The 15,440-nt window shown below is 53.3% G+C and overlaps 1 protein-coding gene across 2 annotated transcripts in view; it reads left to right on the top strand.

Moving 5' to 3' along the window:
• KBTBD12 (kelch repeat and BTB domain containing 12) overlaps positions 1–15,440 on the top strand; it is a 51,080-nt gene that overhangs the window by 28,753 nt on the left and 6,887 nt on the right. The window contains exon 5 of one of the 2 annotated variants that reach the window (XM_055558517.1): positions 9,820–10,017. The exons of the other annotated variant lie outside the window; for it this stretch is intronic. Coding sequence (XP_055414492.1) covers positions 9,820–10,017 — 198 coding nt within the window. The remainder of the gene's footprint in view (positions 1–9,819; positions 10,018–15,440) is intronic. 2 annotated transcript variants of the gene reach the window in all.

Here is a 15,440-nt window from a genome sequence, read left to right as displayed (position 1 = left end):
GCCCCGCTCGTCTGGGTGTGCCTGTTCTGGCCGCCGGCCTGGCTGCTCCTCGTGACCAGTGCTCACCAACATCAGTTGATGGAACTGACCTTTCTCTCCTGCTCCTCCACCAGGGCAAAAAGCCTCAAACAGCGTCAGAGTTCCAGGCGTTGTAGGGAATTTTGCAAAGCACAGATTTTTCACTTTCCTGTCCAGGCAGCCAGCTAATACCAAGTCTCCCCACGGGGCCGTGGGGTCGTTCTCACCGGATGATGGCACCCCTCGATGGGGGTGGTTACGTGGAAGGTTCCAGTTGCTGCAGTAAACGCGTGTCAGTGAGCAGTAATTCACCAGAGGTGAATTACATTACGAGAGGACCAAGCTTCATCATTGTTCTGATTTTGCCATTTTATGTGTTTTGATAAAATTTGAGGCAGTATTTTTTTAATGTTTTGCAAAGTAAGCTTTAAAAAACTTTTTTTTTTATTTATTTTTACTTTTTTTTTGCTGCAGCAAGCGGCATGTGAAATCTTAGTTTCTGCACCAGGGTTTGAACCTGTGCCCCCTGCATTGGAGGCACAGAGTCTTAACCACTGGGCCACCAGGGAAGTCCCCTTGAAGCAGGTTTTAAAAAATATAAACATGTCTCACATCACCCAGGCTATTCATTAATGGCAGATTCCTGGCCCCGACCTGTGGCGAATTCTGGGCTGGCAGGTCTGAAGTGGGGCCTGGGGTCTGGTCTGTGGGAAGTGCTGGGCGACTCTGGTATGAATGCCTGCAGGGATGCATGTGGCAAAGTTCAGATGCTGGTGAGGAAGGGAAGAGGAGACGCCGTGTTCATGGAGGGTGTTTTTATATGCTCACCACACTGACTAAGCCTCTGGTGCATGAGCCGCCCCGGCTGGTGTTTAGGAAAAACCAGAGGTGAAGGGACAGGGGACCCCCCTGCACAGCGCGTGTCCCAGGAACACAGGTCAGGCACTGCTCGGAGCTCCCCGCGTCTGCATGTCCTCAGGGCATCTTTTGGGCCTAGAGGTACGCTTCTTAGGCTCATGCTGGACAAGGAAAGGAGGTGCCTTTTCAACGGCCAAAGCACTTCAGTGGGGAGTCCCAGTGCCCCCTTTATTCTGAGAGCAGACTTGAGTTTAGAGACACAACAGCCGAAATGGCTTTGAACCAGAGAGAAGGGCTCGCCGTGTTTTTGCGGTCAGTACCCATGAGAGGTCTTTCCAGGGAACCCTGTGAAGGGCTTTCGCCTTGATTACCTGGCCTCCTCACTGGGGAGCCAGAATCAAGGGCTCCCAGAGGCCAGAGTTTGCCTGGGGTTCTCACTGGCGTGCTGCAGTCCACGGGGCCGCAGAGAGTCCACGTGACTGAGCGACTGAACTGAACTCACGTCACAGCTCGGCTCTAGTCACTTTAATCACTGATCTCCTACAGACCCAGAGTCGGCAGTTCCACATTTCAGTGTGGCGATTAGTGCGAACTTGCACTCTGTGGGATCGATATATAATTGTAATGCTGTATTTCTTATTTGCCTTCAATTTCCCAAGACTGAGTTTTATGCACAAAAAAACACAAACCACACACACAAAGGCCTTAGACTTGTTCTCTAGCACCTCGGAGAGACAGGAAGTAAACGTGCAAAATATACATACAGATTGCTTAAAGATAACTGGAGGGGCTTCCCTGGTGGCCCAGAGGTGAAGAGTCTGCCTGCCCGTGCAGGAGACACAGCTCTGATCCCCGGTCTGGGAAGACCCCACAGGCCTCGGAGCAACTGAGCCGGTGAGGAACAACTGCTGAAGCTCACACACCCTGGATCCCATGCTCCGCAACAGCAGAAGACACTGCAGTGAGAAATCGCAACTAGAGAAAAGCCTGCCCCACAACTAAGACCAGCACAGCCAAAAATAAATACATGAAATTATATATACATATAAAACCAACCAGACGTGCACAGCGATTTTGACGCTGAAAGCAGAGAATGTCAGAAGCTGCTACGGTGTGAAAGCCCCGGGTGGACAGGGATGAGGCCGCTACCAAGAACAGATGAGAGATGTCTGGCGGACGCTGTCTGGGTCTCTGACTTGTTTGTGTTTGCAGAGGAGCGTAAGGGTGCAGCCAAAACCCTGGGCAGTACACTTTCTATGCTTTACTTTCATGAAAAGAGGTAAATTGCTCAAAGCCACACCAAAAGTAAGCATTCATTCAGCAAAGCAAGTCCAGGTCTGTCTTCACGCGGCCCTGGTGTACAGAGCCATCTACATCTGGGGCACGCTGTGGGAGCAGAGTCTGGGGCACGCTGTGGGAGCAGAGTCTGGGGCACGCTGTGGGAGCTGAGTCTGGGGCACGCTGTGGGAGCAGAGTCTGGGGCACGCTGTGGGAGCAGAGTCTGGGGCACGCTGTGGGAGCTGAGTCTGGGGCACGCTGTGGGAGCAGAGTCTGGGGCATGCTGTGGGAGTAGAGTGTGTAGTCACTTCTCAGTCCTTAAGAAAACCTTGACTCTGGTGTCATCAGCTCACTAAGGCAGGGGTAATGTAATATATGTTTTAAAACAGCATGAAGAGTTGAAATGGAAAATTTTTAATGCTTTAAAGAAGAAGGTATCTATTTTAAAATCCTGTCATTTTTGAGTACAATGCATTATCTTCAACTAGTTTATCCTGACTCATGTATGTGATAATTTTTTAGATACTCCCTTCCTTTCCCCTTTCTTGGGTAGATATAGGAATGAGCACAAATTATCACTTTCTATAAATGATTTTATTTACACACAAGGTCAATATGCCATATGTATTAAGACTTTTTATTTTGCTGTTCTGTATAGCTTGTGGGATCTTAGTTCACTGACCAGGGATCAAACCTGGGCCCCGGCTATGAAAGCGCTAGAGTCCTAACCACTGGGCCACCAGGGAAGCCACGAGATCTTCTCTACAGTAATTATTCACCACGCACTATCAAGCCCCCTTTAGAAGAACCTCAGGGAACAGAATGATGCATACTCTGCCTTCACACTTTCCATCTGTGTGTCTATGTTTGCAAGCTGAGGAGTACATCTGATTAATGCACCTTTGCTTGCTCGCCAGACAGAGTTATTAGTATAAACTCAGCCTGTGTCCTGCAGGGTACATCCAGCCCGAGTTAGGGGAGGTCAGTGACTCTTCAGGCAGGCAGACCTGGGGGCAAAGGTGAGCCCACAGCAGACACCAACAAGCTCCATATCTGCCCCGGGAGTCCTGTATCCTTACGCAGACCGTGTTTATAATCTGACAGGAAGTGAGTGTTCAGCTGTTTGGACTTAGGGCTTGACCAGTTCCAGAAAGCTAGTCGTCACTTTGTGTTTTGACAGAAGAGTAGAAGAAGAAAACGGTACCCACGATGTGGGGAAGGGGTTGGACCACGCACGCACTCAGTTAAGTTTTGGTTCCCGACTGTCTGCCCCAGTGAGGAGCATGGGGTGCACGGGTGTGAACGAGACACCCTTCTGCTGTCCACCCTGCAGCCCAGAAAGACACACAGGAGCAGCATCTTTATAGGAACCTTGATCTCTGTTCAGAGAGGAGCAGGCGCCCGCAGGAGGGGATGGCCGCCTGCAGAGACACAATGCCTTTCTTTGGGGTGATGGTTGAGCTGAGCCTTGAAGTGGGAATTTGTCCTCCTGGGGAGGAGAGACCGTCCAGGCAGAGACCAGCCTCCACAGAGGCCCAGAGGGGAACTTCCTCACTGTTCGGGGCCCAGGCTGAGCCAGCCTGGAGCACAGGGTGCTGTGAACAGGGCGGCCAGGGAGACAGGCAGGGAGGGGAGGAGTGGGCAGAGGGATGGCTGAAAGCCACGCACGCCTCCGGGAGATGGACAGACCCGAGACGTCTGGGGGCTCCGGCCTGAGGGTGGCGAGGTGCCGGGAGGCCAGTTTCAAGGTTCTGACCTTGGCAGGTGTTCCCTTCACCCCACTGTGGGCTCAGCTCCTGGACCTGCTGGGACCTGCAGGACGAGCTGGGGAGGACGGTCAGGGCAGAAACGACGCAGAGATGGGTCAGCGTCTGGAAGAGCAGAGGGGCAAGGCGCGCTGAGGCCCACGGACACCCAGGCCTGGGCCGGAGGGAAGCCCAGCGGTTGTCCGGAATCAGCCACAGATAAGGCTGCAGCTTCTTTGGTGCCCGGGACTTGGAGCCAGAACTTCTGTCAACCGTCTGCATTCCCACTTGGTAACTGTCACACACTTCACGCACTTGAGTTTCCCTCCAAAGTCAAGCAGAGTCGAGCGCCAACCAGTGGAACTCGGTCTTTCAGCTCTTTTATTCGATTTTCCCCGATCATCTGTTTGGAAGAGCAAGCAGGCTGCTGATGGACGGGCAGGCTCAGAGGGTGAGCAGGGTGCCGCACAGAGAGCAACGCTGCCTGGGTGGTGAGCCGGACACTCCTGGGCATGGCCGGGGAGTTTGTGCAGACAGGTGGCCCTGCCTTTCACCCTGTGCTGAAGGGCTTTTTTTCTTTTCTGAAAATACCCATTAGAGCCCTGCGTTAACTAACAAGGGATGAGAAGTGAGGTCATGTCTTCTGGGGTTCAGGCTTCACATCTGGAACTCCTAAATGAGAGCAGAAGAAAAGCAGAGCTCTTCCCTGGTGGCTCAGTGGCAACGAATCTGTCTGCCAATGCGGTGCAGGGGACAGAGGTTTGATTCCTGACCCGGGAAGATGCCATAAACCACGGGGCAACTAAGCCCGTGGGCCACAGCTACTGAAGCCCGCACGCCCTAGAGCCTGTGCCCTGCACCGAGAGATGCCACCGCGATGAGAAGCCCATGGACACAACTAGAGCAAAACCCATGCACAGCAATGAAGACCCAGCACAGCCATACATAAATAAATATGAATAAAAAAAGACAGCAGGCAGCCTGAGTGAGAATGACGCCGCCCGGGCATTATATTGTCAGGAAGAGACCGCACCCACACGTGAGTCAGAGCAGCCCCTCCACCCCGACCCGAGGCGGCCTCACTCCCGGACGCCCCCCCCCAACAGGATTCTCCGGCCTGTCTCCTGTGGGGCCACCTGACAGTTCCCACCCCCCGAAACGCTTGACCTGATGCACCGTGTCAGGGAGCCCGTCTCCCTGCCCGGAGGTTCAGCTTATCGCTCAGCCCTTCAGCCTCTGATCGCCTCCATCCAACCTCGAAGGAAGCGTTTAAGAGATTCGCCCCTTCAGTCAGCAAGCCGTTAATCACAGACACGCAGATAATTAAGTTGAGAGCAAGCAAACTGAAGACCTCAGCGGTTCCCGTGAACACCGGCTTACTAACACAGCGTCCTGGGACACGGAGGAGGGATGGCCATCCCCCCGGACCTGCTGCAAGCCGGCAGCTTGCTGTCGCGGGTGCGTGGGAAGAAATCAAACTCCTGTCCTAGCGGTGATACTTGGGTTTGCAACATACTTCTGCTCCTCCTCACCACTCTCCTCCTTCACGTGTAAGTTAATCTTTGCAATGCTTTACGAAACTGAAATTATTATCCAAAACTTACAGATGAGAAATTTGAGACTTAGAGAAATTATATTGCCCAAAGCTGTCCTGGTGGCTCAGACAGTAAACAATCTGTCTGCCATGGGGGCGACCTGGGTTCGGTTCCTGGGTGGGGAAGATGCCCTGGAAGAGGGTATGGCAGCCCACTCCAGGATTCCTGCCCGGAGACTCCCATGGACAGAGCAGCCTCGCAGGCTACGGTCACAAAGAGTCAGACATGACTGAGCAACCGACACGTGCACTTTCATCTTCTGTTTTCAAAGATTTTTTCCAAGGCCCATGGGAGCCGGCCGCGGTGAATATATTTATTAAAGTTTGCTAAGGGACTTCCCTGGAGATCCAGGGGCTAAGACCCCTAGCTCCCAACGCAGGAGACATGGGTTCAATGCTTGATCAGGGAACATGGTCTCACATGCTGCAACTGAGACCTAAAACAACCAAATAAATAAATTTTTTTTTTAAACGAAAAAAAAAAAAGGCTTGTTGAGCCATGGAAGCAACTATGAGAGCTTGTCAGAAGTGCTCCAGAATCACCCTTCCTTTGGGGTCCAGCCCAGAGCGGGGCAGAATAAGCTCCTGATGGCAGCCTGTGGGGGAGGGACACAGGAGCAACCCCCACACTGCAGTCAAGGCCCCGTGGACAGCAGGTCCTAGCGGAAGTCAGGGAAGGACCACGCCCTGCCGCCCCCAGCACCTGGCCAAGACTCTGTGCGGGGAGACATTTCATCTCCGAACAGGGAAAGACCATGATGACCAAACACACAAAGAGCAGATCTTCATCTTGGTAGAAATAAAAGAGGAGAGAGAGGCACCCTCTTCTGTAATCTACCCCCTCCCATCCCAAAAGAACTACAGTTTGTATATTGCCCCGGAGGTCCGCTGACGTAGGGCTTGTGAAGAGAACTTCTGTGTGCCTGTTTCTGAATACAGGCAAGTCAGGCTCTGGTGGCACAGAAGTGAGAGATCCGGGGCGGCTCATTGAAATTCTGAAGATGCTCTGATCCCATTGCAGGATCAAAAGCCTTCCCTCTTAGTGCCGGCGCTGACATTAATAAAGACATGCTTTCGTGGGATGGTTTATCTAATCAGCCTCCACTTTCAGGTTAAGCTCAGTAAGCCGCTGGGACTAGAGGGCCACCGAGAGTGTGCTTGGTGGTGGAATCACATCCAGGGGAGACGGGGTGCGTTCGGAGACGCACCAGGGGAGACACGTCCAGGGGAGACGGGGTGCGTTCGGAGACGCACCAGGGGAGACACGTCCAGGGGAGACGGGGTGCGTCATAAGCAAAGGCAGAGCCCGTGTCACGCGAGCGGAGCCTGTGAGCTCTGCCAGCCAAGCAGCAGGCACAGCTACGTGAAGGGCTGAACGGCACCATTAAAGGCACTTAGCCACATGGAGACGGAAGTGACAAGCACTCTAATTATCCCAGCAAAACCTCCAGCACAAGCCCCCTGCTTCTTGTACATTATGCTGGGAGAGCTTCCCTGTCGGGCTTTATGTGAACTTCTGATCACATCCAGGGCGCTGGCTGCTGACTGTGCCAGCCTGATGGCCAGCGACTCGCATGCCCTCTGCTCGCCTCCACTGACCGATCATCACAAGTGCTCGTATCAACAACAGAAACCAGCCTGGTAACCGCCCTCCCCATCTCAGGGAGCAGGGAGCTAAGTGGTCTCGTTCTTACCTGACGGGTGGTTGCCAGGGTCAGCGGCTACGGACAAAGCCTCTTCCTTAAAGCCGTCCTGCCACTCGGACAGAGACTCCCTGATCTGTTGGACGAAGCAGCTTCTGGCCACCCCAGCGCCAGGGGGAAAGTGGGTCTGTGAGCGTCAGAGAGCGCAGCTGACTGAGGCCTGCGTGGCCCCTCCTTGAAAGTGCAGCCACTCAGACTTGGCATAGTAATGGGCTAAATTATTTATCCAGGCGGAGAAGAGAGAAAGCGCTAAGAGCTTCCTGTGCTTACAGCCTTCAGCCCTGGATGTGTCCTGAGACAGGAAACGGGCCAAACTCCATCAGCAAAATGGGGAAGAAAAGGCTTCCTCCCGCACTCTCCTCCATCGCTTCTACTCTGGGTGGGCCCAACCCGGGTGAGAACAAGCCATTCCCATCAGTCCTCTCGCATTCACTCAGGGCCAAGTGTCATGCACTGCAACACGAGTACGGATGTGAAAGCTGGACCATGAGGAAAGCTGAGCGCCGAAGAATTGGTGTTTTCACACTGTTGTGCTGGAGAAGAGTCTTGAGAGTCCCTTGGACTGCAAGGAGATCCAACAAGTCCATCCTAAAGGAAATCAACCCTGAATAGTCATTGGAAGGACTGATATGGAAGCTCCAATCCTTTGGCCACCTGATGCAAAGAGCTGACTCATTGGAAAAGACCCCAATGGTGGGCAAGATTGAAGGCGGGAGGAGAAGGGGGCGACAGAGGATGAGATGGTTGGATGGTATCACCGACTCGATGGACATGAGTTTGAGCAAACTTCAGGAGACGGTGAAGGACAGGGAGGTCTGGCGTGCTGCAGTCCATGGGGTCACAGAGAGTTGGACACGACTGAGCAACTGAACGACAGCGAAGGAAGGAAGACTGAAAACCGCACGGTGGCGGGCGGGAGGGCCGCACATGGGCGGGAGGGCCGCCAGCCGCACACAGGCAGGAGGGCCGCACACAGCGGGGAGCACCGCTGGCCCCACACGGGCAGGGGTGTCGCTGGCCACACATTGAGGGGAGGGCCGCTGGCCACACATGGGTGGGCATGGGGTTAAATGGCAGAAGAGATGCCACCAGGCGTCCTGGGATTAGTCTCTAAGTGGCACGACGCTCTGGGCAGAGGCTGTGAGAGCCGAGAGGTCTCAACGCTGGTCTCGGTGTTGCTGTAAACACCAGAGCCAAGTCCCCCCACTGCCAAGACCCTTCCGGGACCCTCCGGAGTAGCCGAGGCTGGCACCGTCCCAACTCTGATGGGCCGTGCAGAGCAGGTCGTCCGATGGGGTCTGCGTGCAGCGAGGTCACCGATGAGAGGAGTGCCTTCCCCTCCAGGGACCTCACCTGCTTCCCGGGAGCCGCGCTTCAGACGGGGAGAGACAGCCCGATGCAGCCTCTCCTGTGGGGAAGCTCCTGCTTCTTATCACCGTGGAAACCCTTGTGCCATCACTGCCCGGTGCAGGGTGGGACTCAGAGTCATAGTTACGTACGTGGGGTTTCTGTTGGCTTGTTGCAGCCTCTGGACTTCCGGGCGTAACCGTGTCTCCTGTGAGGTGCCTGTCATGATGTCTGCTCTCTGTTTATTTGTCCGTGTGGCTTTCCGCCCCTTCGCTTCCTAACGGCAGGAAACACGCCTCAGTCCTTTCCCAGCTCATCCCAAGCGCGCTGCAGACAGACAGCACCTGTTGAATGCACCGTGTCGCGGAAAACGGAAGACACAGTGGGCATTCGGGTTTGGGGCCTCCCTTTGAGCCCTAAAGCTAAACTTTACCAAAGGCTGGCCCTGCCCTGAGGGGAAAGATAGCTGCCCCTTGAGAAGAGAGGGAGAGGGGGCCCGGTGGTTAGGACTCTGCCCTTGCATTGCACGGGGGACTTTCGACCCCTCATCAGGGAGGTAAGATCCCACAAGCTAGGAGTCGGTGCTGCCAGAAATACAACAAAAACAGGAGGAGAGGGAGAAATGTACTGGCGACCATGGGGAGGGGAAAGGATGTTTGCTCGATAGCCAGGTCCATGGAATCCTAACGACCACAGGACAGTAGATGTCGGAACTGGGCCACCTTCACACTCAGACGGCAAAGTCTTCCTCTCAAGGGAGGGTCCCTGAGAGCCAGTGTGCATCTGCCCCGCACGTGAGCACAGACCAACAGGCACTGGGGGTCAACGGGGTTGGGCTTGGCGGTGTGCACAGCGGGCCTCACCACTGCTTAGCAAGCATCTCAGGATAGATGTGTGGAGAGAGTAACGTGGAGACTTCCGTCACTGTATGTAAACTAGAGAGCCAACGGGAATTTGCTATATCTCTCAGAGAACCCCAACAGGGGCTCTGTATCAACCTGGAGGGGTGGGATGGGAGGGAGGCTCAACAGGGAGGGGACGTGTGTAGACCTATGGCTGATTCAGGTTGAAGTTTGACAGAAAACAGCAAAATTCTGCAAAGCAATTATCCTTCCATTAAAATAATTAATTTTAAAAAAGAAAGAAAGCACTCTGGGAGAAGCACCAGTGAACAAGAACGCCCAGGCCGTGAGCCTGGGGTGCGGGCCACGCAGGCAGGGGGCATGCCCACGGGGACGCCCCACCCCAGTCACTCTGTCCTGTGTCCCCTCCACAGGTGGGATCGGCTGCGTCGGCCGGGACAAGGGCCAGGTCCGGAAGTGCCTGGACGTGGTGGAGATCTACAACCCAGACGGGGACTTCTGGAGAGAGGGGCCCCCGATGCCCATGCCCCTGCTCGCGCTGCGTTCCAACTCCACCAGCGCGGGCACCGTGGATGGGAAGCTCTATGTCTGCGGGGGCTTCCACGGAGCAGGTACCCACGGGGCTGGAAATGCCGTGGCACCGCCCTTAACCGACCCTACGGACAATCCCAAGAGGGGGGTGGGCTGAAAGGCTGCTGCTGAGCGGTGAAAGACGCCGGGATTCTTGGCTGCGGGAGGAAAGGAATTCAATCCGAGGCCAGTGACGCGGCTTGATCGCTCAGAGCTTTTGTGTATAAAAGTTTTATTACAGTATAATAGAGATAGAGAAAGCTTCTGACACAGACATCAGAAGAGGGCAGAAAGAGTGCCCCGCTGCTGGTCTTAGCTGTATGTTATAGAGTTACTGCTGCTGCTGCTGCTAAGTCGCTTCAGTTGTGTCCGACTCTGCACGACCCCACAGAAGGCAGCCCACCAGGCTTCCCCGTCCCTGGGATTCTCCAGGCAAGAACACTGGAGTGGGTTGCCATTTCCTTCTCCAATGCATGAAAGTGAACGCTAATTAGAGAAAGGGAGTGTCTCAAACTCAGAGACTGGCACCAGGCCCCTCACCCGCAACATGCACTGAGATAACCTTGGCATCAGGTGAGTCTTCCCGGGCCATCAAATGATTGGCGTGAAATCTTTAAGGCAGATTTCTAAGCAAATATACTGTTTCATTAGCACAGATTAGGAGACCAATGCATGACTGAAACATCCTGGTTGGTCGAGTCGGTTCTGAGTCTTGGGCGGAACCGACTTGCAGGCAGAGTCTAGGGTAAATGCATAGATATCTTGACACAGCTTAAGACAAACATTTCCATAAGGAAACCGCATTGCTTAGCTCAAGGGTGGAGAAACGTTCAGGTGGAGCCAGGTGTTGTCATGACGACACAGAATTTTAAGAGAAACCTTTTTAAATTTGTATCAGGAAGGGAAAAATCATAACCCTTGTAGTTCATTGGCTCCTGCCACTTTAGAGAGAGAGAAAAAGAGAAAAAGTGTCTGACACTTGCAGCCTGTTTTCCCCGTTTGGAGACCCCCAGCCTTCCTGCCTGTCACCCTCTCAGGAGACTGACTCAAAGTCGGTGACCTCTGACCTTGGGCCTTCCACCCTGGGGTGGGGGCTGCCCCCTCCTCGGTGGGTGGGGTCGGGTCTGTAACGTGCCTGGCACACGGCGGCCTCATGAGAAGGAGTTGAACACGAGGGGAGGAGGACTGGGGGAGGGAAGGCTGATGCCCGACTGTAGAGCTTAAGCACACGAGGAGCCCACGGAACAGGAGTAACCGGAAGTGCTGGGTGCCAGCGGTGCCCGTCCTCCGAAGAGAAGTCTTACTCCTGCACAGCGGGCACTCGCGACAGATTGCGTGAAAGCACTTCTAAGATAACACCTAATCCACGCATTCATCACCAGACTCAGTCTCCATAAATGTCACTGCTTCCGTTGTTGCAATCTGCGGTATGGATTTATAACTTTTAATGCAACAGGGAGAATCTTAAATATGCATAAATCTAATAAGCGGCTGTCTCCAGAGTTTGATTAGTTGCCCTGGTAACTAAGGTAGAAAGCACTTACACTGCAAATGACGAGAAGTCCCACTCTAACCTCCCTAATGGACGCTCGAGGCCAGGACAGGTCTAGGAAAAGCATGCCTCGGGAGCACTCACAACTTTGGACGCACGCCAGATAAAAATGGCAGAGCCCCTGAAGAAAGCCGAGCCCGCGGCACGCCTGCCCTCGTGTTGAAAGTGCATAAATATGTTTAAGTTAAAATTTCCATTAGCAACTAAGAGGCTTTGGAGGTCTGTGAGCCCGACACGAGTGTGCCTTATTAGGCTCTTGATTCAAACAAATCTTCTGCAGAAAGATGTCTTTTTCAGATAATCTGGGGAATTTGAATATGGACTGGAGTGTTAAATGGACTGGAGTATTAATGCCATCTAATACTAGATAGTATTAAAGAACTGGCAGTTTTGTTAGGCTGTGATGATAACCGTGTGGTAGGGGCTTCCCTGGTGGCTGGGACAGTTACGAATCTGCCTGCGATGCGGGAGACCCAAGTTTGGTCCCCAGGAGGAAGGCATGGCAACCCACTCCAGTATTCTTGCCTGGGAAATCCCATGAACAGAGAAGCCTGGTGGGATATAGTCCGGGGGTTCGCAGAGAGTTGGACACAACCAGGGCACTAACGGTTTCACTTTTCTCGCTGTAGCTTTACATAAGAGAGGAAGAAAAAGGAAAAACGTTATGAACGAGTAGAGACTGTGTAGAAGGTTTTATGGATGAAAATGATACGCTCTCTGAAATGTGTGTTAATCTACCGTAGCAGATGTTTTTTTTAATTGAATGGGGACCGGGTGCTGGGAATGGCAAGAATAGATTTTACAACACTGTGATGTGCGGGTATTTTCACAGCCGGACAATGGCTACAGGGGCTTTACTTACGACTTATTTACTTTCATCTTGGCCACGTGGGCTGTGGGATCTTAGTTCCCCAACCAGGGATCAAACCTGGGCCCTTGGTGGTGAGAGCACGGAACGTCCGCCAAAAGCACGTTTACTAGTTTTTTATGCGTGAAAGGCCCCGTAATAAGAAGCTTCCATTTTCCTCTATTTGTTCTTCACAGAATTTTCCAAAATGTATTTTTAATGGTTCTAATAGCTTTTATTATTATACTTTGGCCACCTGATGCGAAGAGCTGACTCATTGGAAAAGACCCCGATGCTGGGAAAGATTGAGGGCAAGAGGAGAAGGGAACGACAGAGGACGAGATGGTTGGATGGCATCACCGACTCAACAGACATGAGTTTGAGCAAACTCTGGGAGATGGTGATGGACAGGGAAGCCTGGCGTGGGGTCGCAGAGTCAGACAAGACTCACCGGCTGAACAACAAAATATCTTTTATATTAACCATCAGACGCTCACATAAAGGCGGTTCCTGTCACAGTAGCGAGAACCCTGGCAGGGCAAGGAGATCTTGTCAGGGTCCTCGTTGGAGCCACGAGTGTGGGGAGGCCTGGGAGGGGCAGGAGAGAGCCCACGTGCCCGACCTCCCCCCACCCCCACCTCTAGGGCTCCCCTCCAGCAGTGACGGAGCTCAGCGCCAACCGGGCAACAGGAAAAGGAAGAACAAACCACAGAACCCCTGCCCTCTGTCCTCTGGCTGCAGGCTTTCTCTGGAGCAGAAGGCAAGACGCAGGGCAGGCTCGGGACCTCCGGAGCAGTGGCCGGTAATCAGTGTCTAAGGATCCAGAAGATATACTGCTTCATCTCGTTCCTTGTCTTATCTTCCTTTGTATCATATTGAGTTAGAGAATTGATATCCTGTTTTTCAAGACTGTCTGAGCCAACCTCTTCTCTTGGAACAGTAATGGACTAATAATGCTTCTAGCCAGAGGGAAACGGATTTACCAGGCAAGCTCTCAAAGTCCATTTTAATTATTTGCTTTGAAGACAGTAGACCGCCCGGGACTGGATGAGTGAGTTGTCACGGGTTTATGGAAAACAGAACAAGTATCCATACAGTAGCATGCGCATGATGAAATAGGGATCTCAGGGTCAGACCTGAACACAGGCACTGCATTTTCTCTTCTTACTCAGCACAAGGCCGCGTGTCCCACGTATTTACTCAGAAAACCACAGTCAAGAAATTTCTACGGCTTCTTTGGTGGCTCCGTGGTACACAACCCGCCTGCCATTGCAGGAGACACGGACAGAGAAGTGTGGCAGCCGCAGTCTACGGGGTCGCAAGGGGCGGATGTGCCTGAGCAACTGAGCTCAGCTCGATGGACACCAGAGCGTATAATAAATACAGTGATAGGGTTTTGGTTAAAATGGTGGGTGGGACACCTCTGTTTTCTCCCACACTCCCTGAAAAGGACAGTACGTGGGATGAGCACAGTCAGACAGAGAGAAGGGGACGGGGACAACGGCAATACAGAGTTGGAAGCACTTAAGTGGGTGGATGAGTAGCTGCCCAGACACAGGAGCTCAGTGCTCACCTGGCAACAGGAAAAGGAAGCACAAACCTCAGACCCCCGGGAATGGACACGCGACTACAGGAGGGGAGTGGGCTGTCACTGATCACATGGGGACAGAAGGCAGGAAGGAGACCCCAGTCATGCCTTCCCACACCCCAACAAAGACAGAAGCCGAGGACGGGGCGGGGTGGGGGAGGTGATCAGTGATAAAAACAGGGAACTTAAGAGAACAGCTACATCCCGAACCTCAAGAACATCAGCTTTCTTCCTTCGCTGGCTCCCAGACGTGGGCTGTACCTTCTAGTCAGGAGACTGGACGATTCTCCCCTGGGGATCGACCACCACCCCCCTCCCCGGAAAGGGAAAGCAACTCACCCCCTAAAGAACTGCACAGAAAAGGCTTCCGTGGTGTCCCTCTGTTACAGATAGCAAACAGCTGGGAATCATCAGACCTCTGCGGAAAAGCGTGTACGTAACAGAGAGAAATCAAAACACAGAAACGAAGAAACAGGCTGGGGCAAACAGGCTATACCAGGAGGAGACACGTCCTTGGAGAGAAGAGAGAGAGCGTGCATCGGTGCCAGAGGGCTCCTGGAGGTTATGAACACGATAGGAGAGAAATCTATGGCAGAGAACCTGGGGTGCAGGGTGGAAAGGACATCTCAGCACCTGGAGAGGAAATGAGGGGAAGGCAGAGTATGTCTGCGATGTCCAATATTTGAATAATAGGCGTTTTAGTTAAAAAAAAAAAAGAGAGAGAGAGAGAAAAGAAATAGAGACCATGGTTGGATGAAACACCCCTGCAGTAAATGAGGAGAGTTTCCTGGAACTGAAGTCCCCCGATGAAAGGAAACAGCCATCCCAGCGGAGCGGGAGGAAACGGACGTGAAGTCAAGCGCGGGACGCCGGGGACACAGGAGGGTCCCGAGAGTCCCGGAGAGAAAGGGCTCGTCTCGTAGAAACGGTCGGGAATCAGAGGAGCCGCCTAGGAAGCAGGACTCCGGGGCCAAAAGAAAGGGAGGCCAATGCCTTCAAACGCCTCCGGGAGTCACCTTCTCCCCGCACCGCCGTACCTGCCGAACCGCCCAGTGGGGGCGCGTTTTCAGACGTGAGACACGCTGTGCCTCCCAAAATCTGTCTCCCCCATTCCCTTTCATTAGGTTTTCCTTCACCAAAAACAAGCGTCCAAGTCAAGTAAGACTAGGAAGTGGGGGCTTCCCTGGGTGGCTAAGACTCTGAGCGCCCAGTACAGGGGGCCTAGGTTCGATCCCTTGTCAGGGAACTAGACCCTGCAGGCTGCAATGGAGACTGATGATGCTACGTGCCACATACAGCTAAGGCCCAGGGCAGGCAAACACATAGAAATAAAATACTTTTAAAAAAAAGCGTAGCTGGGGGCCAGGAGACAGAGTTAAACACAGCAAGGGCAGTCAGTCACGCTTACGGGCCATTATAAAAGCTCCCAGTGGCTGCGCTTGGGGCTGCCCTCCTACAGTGCAGCCCACTGACTGTT

This window comes from Bubalus kerabau, chromosome 20 (assembly GCF_029407905.1).
Source record: "Bubalus kerabau isolate K-KA32 ecotype Philippines breed swamp buffalo chromosome 20, PCC_UOA_SB_1v2, whole genome shotgun sequence".
Classification (NCBI taxonomy): Eukaryota; Metazoa; Chordata; class Mammalia; order Artiodactyla; family Bovidae; genus Bubalus; species Bubalus kerabau.
The sequence above is the reverse complement of the archived record's forward strand: the minus strand, read 5'-3'. Positions and strand labels throughout refer to the sequence as shown.